Here is a 19,445-nt window from a genome sequence, read left to right as displayed (position 1 = left end):
TTGGTTTCAAACAGAGAGAGGCTGGATTTTGTTTACAGAATCTACATAATGGAGTTTCTTCATAACTTAAAGCAATTATGATGATCGAATTCTTACTATACAGCTTTGATAAATTCAGATGCTGAGAAATAACGGTGACAGTTTTGTTGTGGTATTTTTTATTTTTAAACCGTACAAAAATTAGTATGTACTAGTTGATAGTGCAGTTGTGGGACCATGCCCTGTTTGTTTTTTTGTCTGTTCATATCAAAATAGAAGATACAGTGCTTTTTCTCTAAAAAATAAGAGCTGCCAAGATCAGAAGTGTATTGCCTAGAAGCAAATCAGGATGATCCTGGACAGTTGGTTACACAGCTGTGTTTGCACGGTCATCTGTAACCTCCATGTCCAAGTGCTTTAAATATTGGACGGAACCTGAAGAAGGAGTTCTTATCTTTGCTGTAGAAGATTGCTTCCTGGGCTCTCATTTAAATTAATTTAAAAAACAGTGTTTGATGTTAGCATTTAAGAAAGCAAACTCAGCTTTGGCCTGCAAGGCCTTTGCTCCTGCACTTGCTTGCTGTTTGCCAGGACTCTGAGCAACAGGGGTAGTCAGCTGCATTACGTAGCTTAGGCCTCAGTTTAGGACTCCAAATTTTAATTTGATCAACAAAGTACTATAATATAGAGGTGATTCCTCATGATACACTGAAGTATTTCAGTAAGGAGTGGAATATGAATAAATGCTAAATAATTGGATGAACTGGGAGGTTTTTTTGTGTGAATTACTTGACTGGCCAAGCAGGTGCAAGTTTGTAATACTTATTGATCACTGGCAGAACTCCTTCTTCAGGTGAGTAGAGGGCTTGGTTCTTTGGCTTTGAAGTAGAGCATCACAGAAATGGAATAATGAACCTTGAAATATGTTAGTGCTAATCCATAGACCCAGAAACTAGCATGTGGGAGGGAAAAATGTAAGACGAGCAAAAAAGATTAAAAAAAAAAAAATGTTAGTTCTTGGTAGGCTTAGTTTGGAACATTCTCACTGAAATTTTCTGAGGCTCAAACTAATGAGTTACTGATTTTCAGTCAGCTGGTAAGACAGTGGGGGAATGTGGATTGGCACATTATTTATGAAGCGTTCTGATACTCTTTTGAAGAAAGTATTTATGTACTTATTAAAATCTGTTCAATCATCCATGCATAGCAGATGGATGAATAACTTTTCTTCTTTTGAAGTTCTGGCCTATGCGTTAAGTCAAGATTGATTTTGCTGGGGGTTTTGTCTGTTTTTTGGGGGGGGGGGTTTGTTGTTTCATTTGTGAAATGTTCACTGTTTTTCTTTTTTATTGAAGAACACACACAGCTGTTAAAATTGCCCCACGATACAGCGCACCTGTAATTCATGTCCTGGATGCATCAAAGAGTGTTGTGGTTGTAAGTTCTAAATTATAGTTTCTCATCCATGCAGGAATACGTGCCCTGTTTTTCTGTAGTGCCTCTCATCCTTTCCTCTGAGGCTTAATGTTATGGCAGAAAACTGAGGAGGCACAACAGAGGCTAGTTTATAAACTACTATTGCTTCAGTTATTTTTTGCTGCCACGTGGTTATCTCATCTGACTTGTGTCAATTGTTGTTGCTGGATACTTTTATTTAAAGGCCTGTTTCTCTAGCAAGGGTGACATGATTCACTGAGTCTTTGACTGGTTTTGAGATGTTTTTTAGTGGAGAGTGATGGGGTTAGATGTGAAGTGCTGTTCTCTCTGTTCTGGATCTATTTCTGAAGTTAGTGATACGGCAGCATTAGTACTAGAAAATGTGTGACTGGAGTTTTCCAGGATGGATGCTCTTTTTATCAGACAAATGGGTAGTCTTAGCTGGCAAGTATCTGCTAGATGGAAGTAGGCCAAGCTGTGTGTTGTTTCTATGGCCATTCAGTCTCTAAAGTCTTGGAGTATTCTCCTCAGGTCTTTCCAGAGCCACACTTCTCTCTGCTAATATTACTTGTGTAGTAGGGCAGTGCTCTCAGTAATAATTGTATTCTTAAATATGTTTTACATCTGGTTTGTAGATTAGTGGTAAGGCTTAGTTCAGTGTTGTCAAGTGTAATTGGAAGCAAGTCTGGAAAGACAGATGGCTTAGTCTGAAGTTCATACTTTGTCCTTCCTATAGATTGTTACAGTATGTATTTAGTGCTTTCTCTTTTTTTCAGTGCTCCCAGCTTTTAGATGAGAGTGTAAAGGATGATTTCTTTGAAGAAATATTAGAGGAATATGAAGAAATTAGACAAGAACACTATGAGTCTCTCAAGGTACAAATGTGATAGATTTAGCTTCTTTTCTTGTTTGAAGTGCCTGGTACTTGCCTCATTACTAACTCTCACTTTCAGCTCCTTATGAAGACCTTTGGGTATATTTGTTCAGATTTAAAACATGCAGTAGAATTTACAGTAAGCTTCCAGAAGTGCTTATGAAATTGGATTTAATAAGCTATAAGGGGAAATTCTGCAGGAGTCCAACACATGCTTGGCAAATTCTTCATTGTCCTCAATGGGCCATCAGTGGTTATCTAGGACATCTCCTTGGAGCTGGCAGTCATGTCAACTTAACCAGCCTACAGGAGACCAGTGCTTTTCTGGAGAGGTAGCTGGAAATGGGGAGCTGTCCTGGGGTTATTAAAATGGCCCTGGTTGCTTTTGCTGGTACTAAGTAACACTCTGAGTATTTTACACCACCGTGCTTTCCTGATGTGTTCATATTGTTTAGGTTAGAGATCTGAGCAGTGTCAAAGTAGAGAGTTGAGGCTACCATTTAAGGAAATTGAAGAGAAGGAAGCAATGAAATGTGGAGATGGACTGTGCAAACTAACAATAGGAAACAAATAGCATATGACTCCTCTGAGGCCACCTTTGGAAATAAACATAGAAGCAAGCTGAAAGTCATCTGGCTTTTACCTGGGCTCTTGATAAAGAAAGATAAAGGCCTCCTGAGGACATTTGGCTTGACCAAGTTTAAGACTGTCTTTGCACAGAGCAGCAGTCCATTAAGCTGAGATCAGCGAGTGCAGCACTCTCCTTAAGCAGAGGTCACCAGTGAATTCATGGGCCTTACTGAAATAATAGCTATAGGTTTCCTGTGCCTTTCAGAAGAGCCAGTAATTTGCCCAGAGGCATGCTGCAGTCACTGGTGGTGCTGTAACTGCAATTCTAAGCTTTTTGCAGTCGGTAGCATAATACCTTGCTGTACCTGTATTTTCACATATTTTGAAGTAATAAAGGAACTTCTGATGTAGTTCAGAGGAGCTAGAGATATTGTTGGCCAGTTTTGTTAGAAGTATCCAGGGAAAAAATAATGGTATGGCTGTGATGTAATCTTACTTTACACTTGTGAACTGGGAGTTGTTGGAACTGAAATTTTCTGTTGTCAGATTTGTGCCAGGGACTATTCTGAGTAAAACTTTACCACCAAGTCAGCAGTTAAGAGTTTATCTGCCTGAAAGATGGCTGGCACTGTGAAATTCACCTTTATGTCCATACAGGAAAGAAGATACTTGTCTCTACAGCAAGCTAGAAGAAAAGGTTTCCATAATGACTGGTTATCAGGCCATAAACCAGGTCAGTTTAAATGTTGTTTGTTGTTGCTGTGCCTTTATTTTATATGTATTTATTTTATATATTTTTTAATTAGAATATGCTTTATTAAACTTCAGGATATAGTAGCGTAACAACTTGCGTAAATTGGTGTCTGTCTCAGCGGAGATTTTTTTTTTTTTTTGCATAAAATTGAGTGTCCTGTTTCAGCTTTGTTTCACATATTTAAATAATAAATTAATAGTTTAAAAAAAATTTGGAAAAAAGATACTAAAGCAGTGAGTTAGTTGTAACGCCGTATAATCAAGGATAAGCCTCATGCCGCCTTTGCAAAATAATGTCAGACTGGCTCGTTATATTGCAAAGCTTACTATACCATATTTAGGGAACACAAGTTGTGACATGGCATGTGCACCAAATTCCTCCTAATGCTTTTTCCTACACTTCCCCCATCAGCTTCTGTACCAGTTTGTTTTGATTTAAAAAAAAGAAAATTAGAGACGAGAAGTATAAACAGCATTCCACAAGAAGTTGCATCCTGCGGTGACATTAACACTTCACTGCTTTCTGTCATTTCATTTACAAGACTCAACAAGATGCTAATTTTCAGTAGCTCATCTTAATATAGGTGTTATAAAGTGCTGAACAGCACAGACAGAAAAAGTGCAAAGCTTGTAGATACATCATGGTATAGATCCATCCTGCTTTTTAACTTGTGCACATGCATCTGAACAAGTGTGTGGTGGTTGCAAAAGTTCTTAAAATTATATATTATTTCACGGAATTATTCTACATTACTATAACATGTAATATGTCCGTGTATAGGAAGCAGGATTTGTAAATACGAAAGGTATATGCCTGTAAAATATGTTAGGTGTTGATAAGTTGAGCAGGTTTTTTTAGTCTTCTGTTTTGGCCAGTATGTTAGCCAATGAAATAAGTTTGGAAGGCCAACAGCTAATAAGTGGTGATTTATATGAAAGAACAAATTTCAATTTTATATGCCTTTTTTTTATCACATTTAACTGTAGAGTATGGTATGACTTGGGGAATGATATGACAGTGAGATTTGTAGGACAGTTACTTTCGAAGATGTCATTTGCAGTGGTGGAGGCTGGTGAGCATCAGTTATGCTGCACATATAAGAGCAATATTAAATTATTTTCATCATGTCAGATTGTACTTCTGATTCCTACAGTTAAACCAAAATTCATTGGCACAAAAGTCTTTGAAGATTATGACCTGAAGAGGCTGGTTGAATACATTGACTGGAAGCCTTTCTTTGATGTCTGGCAACTTAGGGGAAAGTATCCCAACCGGAGTTTCCCAAAAGTCTTTAGTGATAAAACTGTAGGTGAGTAGTAAAATTGCATGTACTTCATGTAAATAATCCTAACAGACCTGCCATGCTGCATTAAGATTCTGAATGTTTTAAAATACATACGAATAGTGAAAATACATGAAAACCTAGTGTCACTGAAATAATATGTTTAAAGTAACGCTTAGTGAATGAAGTGTTGGCATGTGAGGCTGCAAAGTAAGTGGGGGGGAAATGCCCAATCATCTTTTTTAGAATTCACCTGCCAAAACACAGGGAGGTATTTCAATGACAGAAAATGGCAGCAGAAGCAGTTAATATACCTATGTCCCCATTGTGGGTGAAGATGGCAAGAGGGCACTGTCTCCTTTTAAAACTACAGTAGGCCTTGAAAGACACGATTAAAATGCAAGGGTGAAGCTGAAATCAATGGTCTGGGTCTGCTGCACGGTCGTAATGTTCTTACACTTGTTCTCAGTTGCTCATTTTGTTCTGCATCTTCTGCCTCTACTAGAATGGTGCTGGCTGAAACCTTTTCTTCCACCAAAGATACATGTTGTTACAGCTGTATAGACATAATCACACTGCTGTCTGTCTGTTTGCTGTAGCTGACAGATTGTTGCAGTCATCAGAGAATTATGTGGAAAATTAACTAATCTTCAGCAATTCTTAAGCCCATTTAGGCAGTTGTGAAAACATGCCTTTTCTAAAGGTTTGTTGCGTTTTTTTGATAGGTGAAGAAGCAAAGAGAGTTTATAATGATGCTCAAAATCTGCTGCAAATGTTGATTAATCAAAAGAAATTACAAGCCAGAGGTGTGGTTGGGTTCTGGCCAGCTCGAAGTGTTCAAGATGATATCCATATATATGCTGTAGAAGAGGCAGTAGGATCTTCGGAACCAATAGCAAAATTTTATGGTTTGAGGCAACAGGTACGGTGACAGAACATTTGTTAAATAGTGATTTATATTTTTTTTCTCCCCCTGGATTGCAAGGATGTAACAGAAGTGCCCTATGAAAATCTGTGCAGAAAATGGTTGTTGCAATCTATCTTGCAGTTGTCCTTCCATTTTTTCCAGTAATAACAAGATCTTGTTAGTGATGACACAGGTATTTGTATTGTAGTATTTGTAGTATTCTGCATTGTAGTAGTTGTACAAAATGCTTTATAGATTTGACATCTTCAGAAATGACATGCATTTTTGTCTTCAGTTTGATATTTAAGATGTCCTAAAGCACTGTGCTGTATAAAATCACATGGATCCCATGAGCTAAACTAGAACCTAATGAACCTTACTTCTCTAATATCCCTGGATTCTGCCTTAGATGAGAAGTTCTGCTTGGGTGTGTTAAAGGTTAAACACACTTACACCTGGAAAATAAAGCACAATGGAGATAAGTGGTTTTGTTAGTCTTAATTTTGATGTAGAATTCTCCGTATGAAGAGGCAGTTTAGAACTGGTTAGTTGGCTGCTAATTCTGATTGAGAGAATCATGAAGTATTCATGCTTGAATCATACTTAACTAGATTTGTATTTATTTTGACAGATGGAATATTTGCAAGATACTCCGCCTCTCCTCCTTCCTTACCTTCTGGCTTGGCTTCTTCATAGTAGACATATTCAGAGCCATCAAACATGGCAGAAACAAATTTAACAACTACCTAAATTTCTGAAGTACAGTATTCTATAAGGACAGTCCTGTGCCAGTATTGCAGAACTGTACTAAGGAATACATGGCTTCAAGTTTATCTGTTCAGGTTTCCTGGAACAGATTATCTTTTGCGTGAAGGTGGATCCTAGTGTGTCTTGACAATCTGTGGCAGACGTTTATATAAACTGTTCTCACAAGCCTTCAGGCAGGGCTGTTCCAGGGCCTTTACAACCTAGTCAAACATTTTGATATCCTGTATACATCAAGTTTACTACAGTTTCTTTTTCCTGGCCTTTTCCCAGGGTTCTCCCAAAGAGAATGTCTCAGTTGGTGTTGTCTTGTAGTGGTTTTTACTATTGGAATACTGTTGTTTTCCTTTATCTTGTATAGTCCAAATTTGTTCAGGCTTTTCTCAAAGGTTAAAGCCATGAAACTCTGTGCTGTTGTGGGTACTGTTCTTCTGGACTCCACGTATTTCAGCTGCATCTCTTTCGATCTGGTGTACATAATATTTCAGCAGAGGCTTCACCAGAGCAAAGTAGAAGAGAATAATTGTCTACTGTTTCTTATATAAAATGTTCCTTTCAGTACACAGGAGTTCTCTCCATGAAATTGGCACTATTAAGGATGTGATGTAAATCTAAAAGTTGGAGATGCATTTAGCGTTTTCCTTAACTATAATCATTACAAAAGAATCTTAAAATTGACATAGGTTTCACCTGTATGGAAAAAGGCTATTTCTTCAGCTTTATGGCACTTTCTGTAATCTAGTAGGTTATAGAAACTAGAGAAACAGTGGACCATTTTATTGTGGTTTTTGGGGATGGAGGTGTGTTACTCATTTGTTTTTAAACTGCAGTTGGGAGTGGGTGGAAAGCATTGTTAACATATTGTCATAGAGTAAGGAAACTTGGAGAGGAATCTTCAGCTAAGTGATAGCCGCGAAGTAACTTTTATCTCTCTGCAAGTTGGGTAGCTTTATAGGAGCTGTGCCACTTTTTAAATAGCAGTCATGTTCCTACAATGAATATTCTGATAAGATCCTCAACTGTAAAACTTCTTGTTAGGTGCTATGGCCAGCATTCAGTTACCTCTTTCTATTCCCTTCTTTGCATTTTGAAAAGGGACCCAGTGAGCGGTATATTTCCTGTTTGCATAAACCCACTTGAACTTTGCTTAGGATTCAACTTTTCAGTGGTGATAGATACGTGGTTCTTTTGTATTTGTGTGTGGCTAATGTAAACCTACATCCTGGGGCAGTGTTTTGTCTGGATTACTGAGCACATGGTCTGTAGGTTAAGAAACTTAAGAGCGCTTATAAACTCTCACAGCCATTCTAAAATGGGAGGTGCTGAAGAATTCTGCAGTTTGCATAACTGGGATGTGAACTGCCAACCATTAGTTTTGCTTACAAATTTAGAATCTGTAAGTGCCAGAGATGAAAAATTCCTCCTCTTAGCTAGTGGTTGGCACAAGAGTGTTCCTTATTTTGTAATATTTGTCTGCAGAATAAGTCGTTATAGCTTACTAGCTGTAAATAGAAGCAAAATATCTCTGTATATGTGTTCAGCACAGCATCTCTTCTTTGACATTTTGTTCTTCACTCATCTAAACACTCGGAGTAAGAGAGGTGTTTTTCTTCTAATTCAAGTACAAGAAAGCTATTGCAGTTTGATAATAGGTGTTTGTCAGAAACGCTTAAGCCCTTTAGTCTTAAAAATATGGCATTTAGGTTAATAGCACACTAATAATAGAGTTTTAAAATGTTCTGATTTATTGCATTGTTTTTGTTACCTTAGGCTGAGAAGGACTCTGCCTGCACAGATCCATATTACTGCCTCTCTGACTTCATAGCACCACTGGATTCTGGCATTTGTGACTACTTAGGCCTATTTGCTGTGGCCTGTTTTGGTGTAGATGAGTTATGCAATGAATTTAGGAAACAGGATGATGAATACGACGTCATAATGGTAAAGGCTCTTGGTGATCGGTTGGCAGAGGTATGAGGTTTTTATCATGTGTCTCCTTGCAAATTTTCTGACTGTGCTAGATTTGCTTGACAGGTTCCTCTTTCAAGTTGTAGCATAAACTTAGGCCGTTGCTGGTGATGTGTGCTCTGCATTAAATGTGATAGTGAACTGGTTCTACTGAAACTGTCTTGAGAGTCCTCTTTGAGCCAGAGGGGACTCTGCTGTCCATATCTTCCAGCTGCAAAAGCATCTTTGAGCAATTTTTGAGGGTTTCGATGACTGGTAGAATTTAGTAGATTTTAAAACAAGACTGTTCAAGAAGAATTACCTTTAAATCTTGTTTTCTCTACATGAAAATGTGTTTGGAGCCAGGTGTGACCCACCAGTTATATTCTTGAACTGCAGACGTGCCTTCTGCTTTCAACGGTGACCATGCAGATGTATCCAGGGTACCAGTCTTTTGACTTAACGTGCCTTAAACTTAGACAGATGTGCTCTTCAAGCTCTAACTGAAGTTGTTTAGAAAATGCCATCTCTTCCCTCCTGCCCTTCTATCTCCATCTGCTTTCCTCCGTGCTTGCACTTAAGTAACCATGTTAAAACTTACAGCAGCGTCGGCGCAAGGCAGATGGGGTTAGCTCTAGCTGTGTATTTCAAGCTATAAGAGCTTGAGGGATTATTATTAGAGACCAGCTAAAGATATTACTGAAGTGGAAATTTCTCCTGAAGGCAACCATTGCTGGCAGAATAGTGCTGTAAGAACAGTTAAGAAAATCTGTTGCCCACTTTCAGCTAGAGGGAAGGTCCTATACTAGAAAGAGCAGTGGCGCGTATATCTGATGCCAGCATGGATGCAGGAATGATGTGGCCTGCCATAGGTAGACCTGGAGGAAATACCCAGGCACTCAAGTCTTTGGCGCTATAATGATGTATCACTACCATAGGCTAACGAACTTCATCTTTTCCCGTTACTTGTCCACATCTTTACTGCTGTGAGTATGCAGGATTTTAAAACAAGACAACAAAAAAGCCACTGTCTACCAGTAAGAGAAAAAACGAAAATACTTTGATTAGCAAAATAAGTATTGTATGTGAATTTTGACACTATCAAATTTCTCACCTATGAGAGAATCCCTCAAAAATTAAAATGGGAATGGGGAGAAAGTCTCGTATCATTGTTTGTCTTTATCAATAGCTATTGCATCCGTCTACACAAATTAAAAAAAAAACCAAACAAACAGATCTTTGCATTCTGTTCCCAGGCATTTGCTGAGGAGCTACATGAAAGGGTTCGAAGGGAGTTCTGGGCTTACTGTAGTACTGAGCAGCTAGATCTCTCTGACCTACGCAGAATTAAGTATGAGGGAATTCGCCCTGCCCCGGGATATCCAAGCCAGCCTGACCATACAGAAAAACGCACCATGTGGAAACTTGCAAACATTGAGGAAGCAACAGGTACCTCTGTCTGCTTTAGTAAGATTCTTAAACTGTTTTTATGTGAATGAAAGATTGAAATGCCAACAAAACAGTGAATTGGGTGGGTGCAGAGCTACATAAAAAAAATGTGAACCGAAGCAGTTCTGGAATTGCTGTCTTCCCCTTTTCACTGCCTTTTTTATTTTGCCTCATTCGAGGAAGAATTTACAAAATACTATGAGTGCTTTTGGTGACGGAGTTGTATCCATAATTAGGAGATTGCATGCAAACAGGGCTCTGCTGCACAGAGAAAAATTCTAGCATCCTTATGGTTGCAAGAAGACATTCCAGATATAAACAGGAAGAAAGCCAATTCAGCAGTGTATTTTCTGGTCCATAGAAACCTTGAGATGGTAACTCTTAAAGGAATACATTCCATTTATTTTCCTCTGATATTTTACTTGTCAGACATTTCACTGCTACATCCACAATTCCAAAAATACCTTTCTGTGTTTCAGAACCTCTACTTACCCATTTCATTTGCCAAAATGTCATAGGTTTTTTCCTTCAAACTGTATAGTTACTCTACAGTAATACTGTAATGGAAATCTGTAATCTATTTAAAGCTATGTGTATTCTTTCAGTAGTCAACTAAGTGGAAAATGGTTAGTTCATCTGAAGCCTGCCTGGGTTTTGAGTTTGCTTGAACCTGCCCAGCAAAAAAAGGTTCTGAATTTATGCTTATTATTATTTCAGAGAATAAGAAAATTCTCATTCTGTTTTCCAGGAATTGGTTTAACTGAATCACTAGCAATGATACCTGCTTCTGCAGTTTCTGGTCTCTATTTTTCCAGTCCCAAATCCAAATATTTTGCTGTTGGCAAGATATGTAAAGATCAGGTAACTTGCACTGTCCGTTGTGGTAGCGTTACAGTGTCAAAAGCACCTTGTGAGCAGATGTTCCAAAAAGTTTCATAAACAGTAAAAGCTGGAGTTTCCAAATCTTTATCATGTCTTGTGGTCCTTTTTCAGGTTGAAGATTATGCGCTGAGAAAAAATTTGTCTGTGGCAGAGGTGGAGAAATGGCTGGGACCCATATTGGGATATGATACTGAATAAATGTGACACTTGTGGGCAAACATTTTCTTCTGATGGTCTGTTTGCCAGCAGGAACAAGAAAATCCTTCCCACTGAAAACAGCTTTCTTCTATCCATTCCAATAGCTTCTTTGATTGGTTTTGATTTTTGATCAAGGAGCTTAATATTTCAGATCTGCCCTGTGCTTTTGGCTTGAGACTGTGAATGCATTGCAGATCTCTTAGTCATAGCAATATTATTTTATTTATTTTTATTTCTTGCATAAATAACCTAGCTGATCAGCTATAGATGTAGGGTGAGATGTGGAAGCTGCAGACCTCTCCTGTCCTCAGGAAGGCTTTGAAATCAGGGGCAAGAATATCTATCCTGTTGGCTATGGGTATACATAGGACAGAATTTGACTTCTGTTATTCTCATGGTTTTTTGGCAAGTCTAGGTGCAGAGATACGATGTGGTTTTTCTCTAAAGTCAGTGAAAGTTTTCTACTGAGTGATCAAGAACAACTGAAGTGCAACAGATCTTTCTTAAAATCTGTCTGCTCTGCATTTAGGTCATGCGATAGCAACATACGTTGTTCTCTCTGAATAGTAGCGGGATTTTAAATTACTTTGTGATTATGATTGTAGTTAGAACTATCAAAATAATACAATGGGTTGGAACAGTATCGGAGATGCTGTATTGTTGGCAGAAGATGGAATGGAATGACTGAGCCCATGGAGTTGTCCACCTCCTGCTTCCTCTTCCTTCCAGTGAGCCACAGTCTGTTTCTACTCTGCATAAAGGGTAATGGCATTTCCTACCTTACCGTTACGTTGTGAAGCTTAATTCCTATTTAAACAGTCTTTTGTGTGTGAAAAATATGAGAGAAGGGTTATTGTTACTATAGACAGAAAGCTTGGAGCTGTCTTCAGTGTTTTACAAACTTTTAAAGCTTCCAGGTACCTGGATTTTAAAGGCAAATAGCACCAATACTGTCATAAGTTAACAGTTAATACCGTGGTCTTACTCTTCAGTTTTAACTCTGAGTGAGCTAATTGTTCATAGCTTTTAATAATCTCTGAAAAGTGCCTCAGGTATTATTTAAATGCTAATTTAGTAAAATATTGTGACAGAAACCCCCTCATTTTTCTGGTCTCTAATTGTAAATAAAAGACCAATACTGTAAAGAGAATGTTCTTTTAAATAGTTTATCTGTAATCTATTAATAGCTGTATAATTTTTGCAATGTCTTCATCTGACTTTATGCTTAAAGAATCATCTTGTATCAACAGTTTAATAAAGGTTAAGCTGTCAGTGGTGTTACCCTATTAGAATCCTTTAAATGGCAACAATAAAATGTGTGCAATAGTCTGAAAAGATAATGTCAAAATTAATATGCCCATTGTACCATGAATCTGAAATTATAAAGGCTGCTGTGGGGTTTTTAAAGCAGCTGAGTAAGTGTGTTCTTCACTGAATGTTTTAGAATGTCTCATCCTTTAATGACTTACAAAAATAATTTCTAAATGGATCTCTCCCCCCGTCCTCCTCCCCATCCATATCAAGGGACTTGAGACATGTCCTTGTTGATCAGCTGATTCTTGTTGCTAGAACGGTTCCTCACTAGAACACTCTTTGAGGCTGCCAAAAATACAGTTGAAAATTTGTTCCTGGAATGTGTAGCCTGTAAAAAATTGAAATCCTTTTTGCTTTCTGTTTGGTACTTGCACTTTTGCAAATCAATTTAATGCTTTGAATATCTTCTCTCCAGCACTCTTCCATATTCTTATATTTAGAAGCAGAGTGCCTTATTAGTCTGAAAATTTGATGTGTGAATGAGGTCAAAGTTTGACTTGTACAGCCTGGTTCATTTATTTATTTTCCTGAAATCAGCACGCAGTTCAGTGAGTAGAGCTGTGGCAGAATCAGACTGACAGAGCAGTAGGTGCGCTGCTGTGTGACAGTGGTGGTGCTACCTTGTGTACAAGCAAAGGGTTTAAAATGGTGTGCGATTACTTGATCCCTTCATACATGGCATCATACACTGAGAAAAAAATTTCATCTTTGCTTGCAAAACTTGTCATTGTGAGAATGTGTTTGGAAGAAGTTCTCATTGTTACGATGCAGGTGTTTTTACCAAGGACAATTTCTTTCAATGTTTGTTGCTTGGAATTGTCAACTGACACTTTGAGTAAGACAAATCTTCATTATTCCCTCCAGCACAAAGGGGAATTGTGAAGGAAAAGGGTCTCGGTTCTAGCAGGTAAGATTATTTTACTTCCATGAAACTACTTTGAAAAACCATGGTAAGAATCTACCTCTTTGAAGTAATGCAATGGATACTGCCTAGGAGGGACTGACAAATACAGAATGCGTAAAAGATTTTTTGCAGTGCTTTTCTAACAAAGTTACAAGATGTTAAGAGATGATGAAAAATTAAGAATGCTTTGTAAACAATTTGGTTTTAATTCTTGTGAATAATTTACTTTGGATACTGATTTTTTTTTTCTTTTTTGTAAGTCAGGCCAGCAGGCCAGAGATAAAGTTTTGAGGCATATATCTTAATTTATGAGTGTCAGGAGTGACTACTATCCCTAAACCTGTCCCTTCATTATAAGGAATGTTTCAGTGCTGCTGATACTCATGGGAAGATTGTAGTGCAGTTTATTTTGGGGGTGAGGGTGCTACCATAGGTCAGTCCTCAAAAAAAAAAAAAAAAACCAAACCACCCCGAAAAAACCCAACCAACCAACCAAACAAAAACCCACAAAAAAAAAAACCAAACCAAAAAAACCCAACACCAAAACCAACCCAACCCTCACATTTATTTTTTTATGCAAGTTTTTGAGCATTTTTTTGAGAATCTTCTGCTTTTTTGTTCACCAATGTGAACCTCGGTACACCCTTTCAGTTAATTTCTGCTTCTTGAAACACAACTGATGTCCAGAAACTGAGGGGAATAGTGAGGGTCCTTTGAGGGCCTTGCTTTTTGGAAGGGGGCTGGTTTACTGGTTAACTGTGACGGGGTTTCATGAAATGCGCTCCGAAGTCTTTGGCTGATTTACCTAAGCACGCCATGAAAAAGTAGGTTCAGTGTCTTAAGACTTTGAAGAGCAAGGAAAGAAACAGCTTCATTAATTAGCTCAGGAGGTGGTTCCATACAGGGACAGCAGCACGTGTTCTCGGTCACTGGAGAAATGATTCCTGTGCCCTCGATTATCACGGCCTTGTCGTGGCAGAGCCTGTTCAGCCCCTCTGCAAAGTCATCTCATTTGATTGTCAGGCTTCTGTAGGTGCCAGTACACTGTGAACAGTACAGAAACGTATTTATCATGCTTTCAAACACCACTTGCTTACCGTCCAGCTAAAGGCAGAACCGAAAAACCGACGCAGTAAGTCTGCGTGTGTGTTTGGGCGGTTAATGCCGCCATGGCTGAATACCCTGGGGTTTCTGGCCATGCCGCATGCCTGGTAGAAGCAGCTGTGTGAAGCGGAACTCGGCGGAGAGTACCAAACTTGGCGGTTTGGGTTTGTGATTCGGCTTCAGCCAGGATGGCAAAAGCGAGCTGGTGGTTATCCTGGCTGGCCTGGAACTGCCGCGATGGCAGAGGTTGCACAGCCCTGTGTCCTGCCTCCCTGCTGCCCTAGCACGGTGTGGCCTGTGCCTGCAGCTCCTGACCAGGCTAACGGGGAGTGTTCTCACACCAGGGTGGTCTCTGCCGTTCCCTTCCCACAGAAAGAGCGTGAAATAAGTGGAGGGACTGTGGAAAATCGGGCTTGCCCCATCTTCGTTTTTGGCTCATGGCCTCTTCTACCCCCTCTCCCTGTTGAATCGGGCTTCTCTTCCTCATTCCCTCTCCAGTAGTCCCCCTCAGCTGCATGTCAGGGTTCGGCAGGTTCTGCCAAAATGGAATTGTAAACGTTTTTAAATAAGTTTCTTTTAAAGTCTGAACCAGTTAGCTGTTCCAGGAAGAGGAATTTTTGCCTGGCGTGCGTTGGACAATAGTAATAACTGGTGCTGATAGCTGTGCCTATAGGAGCCTTATCCTACGTGCGTTAGTCATTCCTAACGGCTACCGAGAAGGCCACAAGATGGGTTAAACGATTCCCTGTGTCTTAACTGCATCTTTAGTTACGTGATTGTTTTCATCCAGACAGCAAAACCAAAATGTGTATTAATTGCGTCCTTTGTCAGTGTAGTATTTTAAATCCACTAATAATAATAAGCTGGTAACAATGAAACTATATAAAACTAATGTCATTTTCAACCAAAGTGTTTTAATGGTATGAATTGCTAAGAGGTAGAGAATTTATCTGTGCCTTGCTTTTACAACAAATGCTTTTAAAATTCTTTCGGTACTTGGTGACTTAATTATTTTATGATGAAAAATTTATCTTGACTACAAACTCAGGTTATGTTTGAAACGCTAACCATTTGATTTAAAAGGATTTACCACTGCTGTCTAGAAATAGGTGATAAAATTATTTAGCTAGGAGACTGGTAAGCTTGTTGTACTACTTGGAGAAATTACTACATGTAACCAAAGAAGCTAAAGTGGTGTGGAACTCACAGAGGGTAACTTAATTTCAGAAGAACAGACGGTTCTTTAGAAGGAGCTGGAAGATTAAGTAAGAGTTATGGCAAACGTATGTCTTAAAAAAACAGGTATTCTTAATCTTGCAGTAAATGAAAATAAAAGCTGTAGTCTCTACTTGATGTATACCATCAGAGTATAAGAAATACAACTTGAGAACAATTTTTAAGGAGCTTTCATTAATCTAATGTGCACTTGGGATTAATGAGTTGTATTTACATGTTTATGAGTGAGGGAAGGAGGAGGAAATAATAGTTAGGTTGTGGACTTGTACTAGGAGTAAGTAACAAGATGTTGAAAAAAAGGGAAAAAAACACTCCTTCGGAGTTGGAATCATTACTTAGATGAAAGTTTTTGACAGAATTTTCAGTTGACACCGGTGTTCCCTGACTCTGGCAGAATACCGTGATACATGGAAATAAAACATCCTGCTTTTTCCAGGGCTTTCAAAGATGTTCAAATTCTGCATCAGCTCTGTGTCTGCACATAGACATTAGTGTTATTTTGACCTGAGAATTGCTTCAGTCAAGTCAGTAAAATACCACTTGCTGCACAGATGTAATGGATGGGGTTTTTCCTCAGTCAAGGTGTTTAAAAGATCTTTTTTTTTTTTTTCTGTTTGTGGGAGTGCAGTTTCCATTGGATGTTTTGCTCTTATTCTTTCATATACTTGGTCTGTACTTTTTTCCCTTCTTTCTGCTCCACAGTACAGGTGTGGAGATACAACTCGGAGTTCTCTCATGGCCTGTGAGTGCTGCGTGATGTTTGATTTTTTTTTTAATTAAAAAATAAATCTTATTTTGGTTTTTGTTTAATTTCAGCAAGATTCTTGCCAAATAGCCTCTTCCCAGGAAGTGGACAACCTCATTCCTTTTAATCTGGCCAGCATTTGGAAATCTAAGTTGAGGTTCAGACGTGGTGTGCAAAAGGGAGGTCTGAAAACGTGTCAGTTCTCTGTGGTTGGTGGACTCCGTCCACACTTCTGTTCCTGTTGTGACCTTGTGAGAACAAATACGTACGTATCTTTGTAGATTAGGGCAGCAGTGGTGCAGGAAGTAAGAGATAAGAAGCTGCACTGTACAGCCGAAAGACCTATTTAGCAAAGTGTTCTTTAGAGATGCATTGGTACAACGTGTACTCCAGCTCCTGTCGTTGATCAGGATGCATTTTCAACTGCTGTCTCAATCTTGTCTGTACTAAGCTGCTTTTATTTCAGGAAATCGCTACTCGTGAGGTCTCATGCTTTGCTAAATACTGGGCAACGTCTTCTTCGCTTAATCAGGCATTTATAATGAATGACTTCGCAGTAACTATCTGCTGTTATATTTTTGGCTTTCATATCTGTAACCAGATAGATGGCTTGCTTCAGAATGCTGTTACCGAATGAAGAAATACGTGGTTTCTCTAAGGCCCATAAGATCAGATTTTATTTAATCAACACCTGACCCAACAGGTTTACACGGGTGTGGTCAAGGGTTTACAGACCAATCTCGTTAGTCGGGAAGTTTGCTACTTACAAAAACATGACCATGTTTATACTCTTTATTTAGGAAATAAATGTAAACACTTTAATTATTTTACTTTCTTCCAAATATTGTTCCTCGCATCTCAGGGCAGGTAAAGGAATAAAAGTTTTGATTCAGTTGTCGTAATACATACGGTAAGAAGCAGCAACGCAAGAGATTCAAAACTTAATATGATGTAAAAGCGTACAAGTACTTACTGATATCATCTTGTCTCTTCAGATAAACATTAGGTGAGGATGCTGTAAAACAGGAGTCAGCAGTCACCTAATGCTCAGTGAAGATTTAGACTTTCAGATGTTGGATCGGCAGCACTTCATGGAATTTTAGGCAATATACTACATGCTTTGCCTTCTCCTTTTGTGTCAGTTTCTCCCACAACTGAATCTTGCTGCTGCATCCAAATTCCTGGGTATTCCGCAAGAAGTGTTTGCCACGGATTTTGTTGAAGATTTTGATGTGCATTTCCAGGATTATTTTTTCAAAAGTCTAAAGCATCACACTGTACATGAACATTTCAAGTTCTTGAACTATAGAATACTTGTTTTTCCTCAAAAAGTCTCCAGGTACTGATGAATTTATTATTTTTTTTTTTTACCACTCAACTGAATCAAATAGCCTGCATTTCCTCACAGCTCCAAGTATGCTGGAAGAGGGAGTGAGGAGGGAAAGGAGTTTCTATGGTACTTTTTGTTCTTAAATCTTGATTAGCATATGTGTCTGCTGTCATATTCATTGCTTGGGAGCTAAAGCGAGCTGGAACAGCCTTTAGCAGGTGCTCCAGTGTCTGATCCAGCTGCTGTTAAAGTCTGTACTTACCTGAAACACAACTTTGATCAGTCCTGATGCAATAATCTGGGAAGAAAATTCAGCGTTGTCCTGACAAAACCGGTTGAGGGCTAACAAAATGTGCTGTTAAACCTCCCTTGGTGTCTCAGCTTTGTTGAAATAGATGGCTGGGGCTGTGAAAGTGATTTTTGCTCTCATTCTGAAACACCTGATGGCAAGCGCTAGCCTATCGAGCCAGGAACAGATGAACTTTCCAGCGGTGGGTCCAGGTGATCCATTGTAACCATCCATCTCGGGGACGTTTGTGGGAGGTCGCTGAGCAGAACCAGCAGCGTGGGTATTGATTCTGTTTTGCAGACTGAAGGATGGAAGGTGTAAAGGTTGATGAGGATTGGCAAATGCTCTGAAAATATTTTCATGGTTTCAAGCCTCTTGTGTTTTTAAAACAAATACTGTTTAATGAGATTTCGAGACTTACAGTCCGTGACAGTCATGTGACTATACATTGTGCTGACTTTCTATAGACTGTTGGAGTTCCATTTGGCCCTTTTTTAAAGAAGAGCTGCCTTTTAGTTAAACTTCCTCCTTAAATATGTGTTTCATGTTATGTAATTCTACAAGTACTGTCACATCTTTCATGCTGGTTGTGCACACGGTGCTCAGCAATGGCAAGGCAGCTGCTGCGGTGTGGCTGTTGCTAATCGATCCGAACAAATTTGAGAATTGTGTTACGGTTTCTTTCCAGAAATGTCAGCATGAAGTATAGAAAAATCTCTTGCTTTTGTAACTCAAATGAGGGCTGTAATGGTGTGAAATTCTTGGTTACGTAAAATATCTTGCCATGCGATCTCTTGATCTGTCAGTAAAATATGCCTTGGTTATAAGTAAACTGACAGGGTTTGGTTTTTTTTTTTGTTTTTTTTTTCATTTTCTCACGGTACTTTTAATGGCTGTATACTACTTTGGAACTGGCAGGTTCATTCATTTTTTTTTTTATTTTTTTTTTTTGGCTGCTGCTGATTCTGTTCTGGCCACTGGAGTTTTTACGTAGCTTCCAGACTGTTACAGTTCTCCTCCACTCACACTTATTTGCCAAGTAGCTTGGTAGTCAGACTTATTATTTTGATATCTTCTGTTGGAAATTTCACTGGTTGTGAAGAGGCTGTGCTCTGCACTCAGCTTTATTGTTTGTGGGAGTCTTTCTAAGCCATCTGCCCACAGAGCTGGTATCCTCCTCTCACCTGGCTGAGGAGCTGAGGGCTCTGCAAAATGAAGGAGTCCAAGTAAGCCTGTGAAGGATGTAAAAGGACGCAAATGTTTCTTGGTTCATCTGGATTACAGGTGGTGTTTTTTTTCCAAAGGAATTAAATATTCCAAAGCCTGTAACAGTCTATTTGCTGTTTGCTAAAAAAGCTTGGACCGTTTTTCTGTCCCTTTCCCAGGTAGGAATTACTTTAATCACTACAAAGCTAATTATGATTATAGGACTGGAAGAAATCAAACATGAGACTGCTGCTAAATTTAAATGTAGCTCTT

General features: G+C 38.9%; 1 protein-coding gene across 12 annotated transcripts in view; it reads left to right on the top strand.

Annotated features, from left to right (window-relative positions):
* The window catches only part of MTR (5-methyltetrahydrofolate-homocysteine methyltransferase), a 57,691-nt gene extending 39,164 nt beyond the window's left edge, over window positions 1-18,527 (top strand). For 8 of the 12 annotated variants that reach the window (XR_008748179.1, XR_008748177.1, XR_008748173.1 and 5 more), the window contains 11 exons: window positions 1,335-1,416; window positions 2,193-2,291; window positions 3,518-3,593; window positions 4,768-4,923; window positions 5,622-5,818; window positions 8,339-8,539; window positions 9,772-9,964; window positions 10,713-10,825; window positions 10,958-11,806; window positions 13,223-13,265; window positions 16,419-18,527. Coding sequence is in view for 1 of the 12 variants with exons in the window: in XM_055811086.1 (XP_055667061.1) it covers window positions 1,335-1,416; window positions 2,193-2,291; window positions 3,518-3,593; window positions 4,768-4,923; window positions 5,622-5,818; window positions 8,339-8,539; window positions 9,772-9,964; window positions 10,713-10,825; window positions 10,958-11,044 (1,204 nt within the window). In the remaining 11 variants the exon portion in view is untranslated. Of the gene's footprint in view, window positions 1-1,334; window positions 1,417-2,192; window positions 2,292-3,517; window positions 3,594-4,767; window positions 4,924-5,621; window positions 5,819-8,338; window positions 8,540-9,771; window positions 9,965-10,712; window positions 10,826-10,957; window positions 12,317-13,222; window positions 13,266-16,418 lie in introns of those variants that run through there. The other 4 variants (XR_008748175.1, XR_008748174.1, XR_008748178.1 and 1 more) reach the window with 4 other exon arrangements.
* Window positions 18,528-19,445: the final 918 nt, after the last annotated feature.

The sequence above is a fragment of the Falco peregrinus genome, chromosome 7, assembly GCF_023634155.1.
Source record: "Falco peregrinus isolate bFalPer1 chromosome 7, bFalPer1.pri, whole genome shotgun sequence".
Taxonomy (NCBI): domain Eukaryota; kingdom Metazoa; phylum Chordata; class Aves; order Falconiformes; family Falconidae; genus Falco; species Falco peregrinus.
The sequence above is the reverse complement of the archived record's forward strand: the minus strand, read 5'-3'. Positions and strand labels throughout refer to the sequence as shown.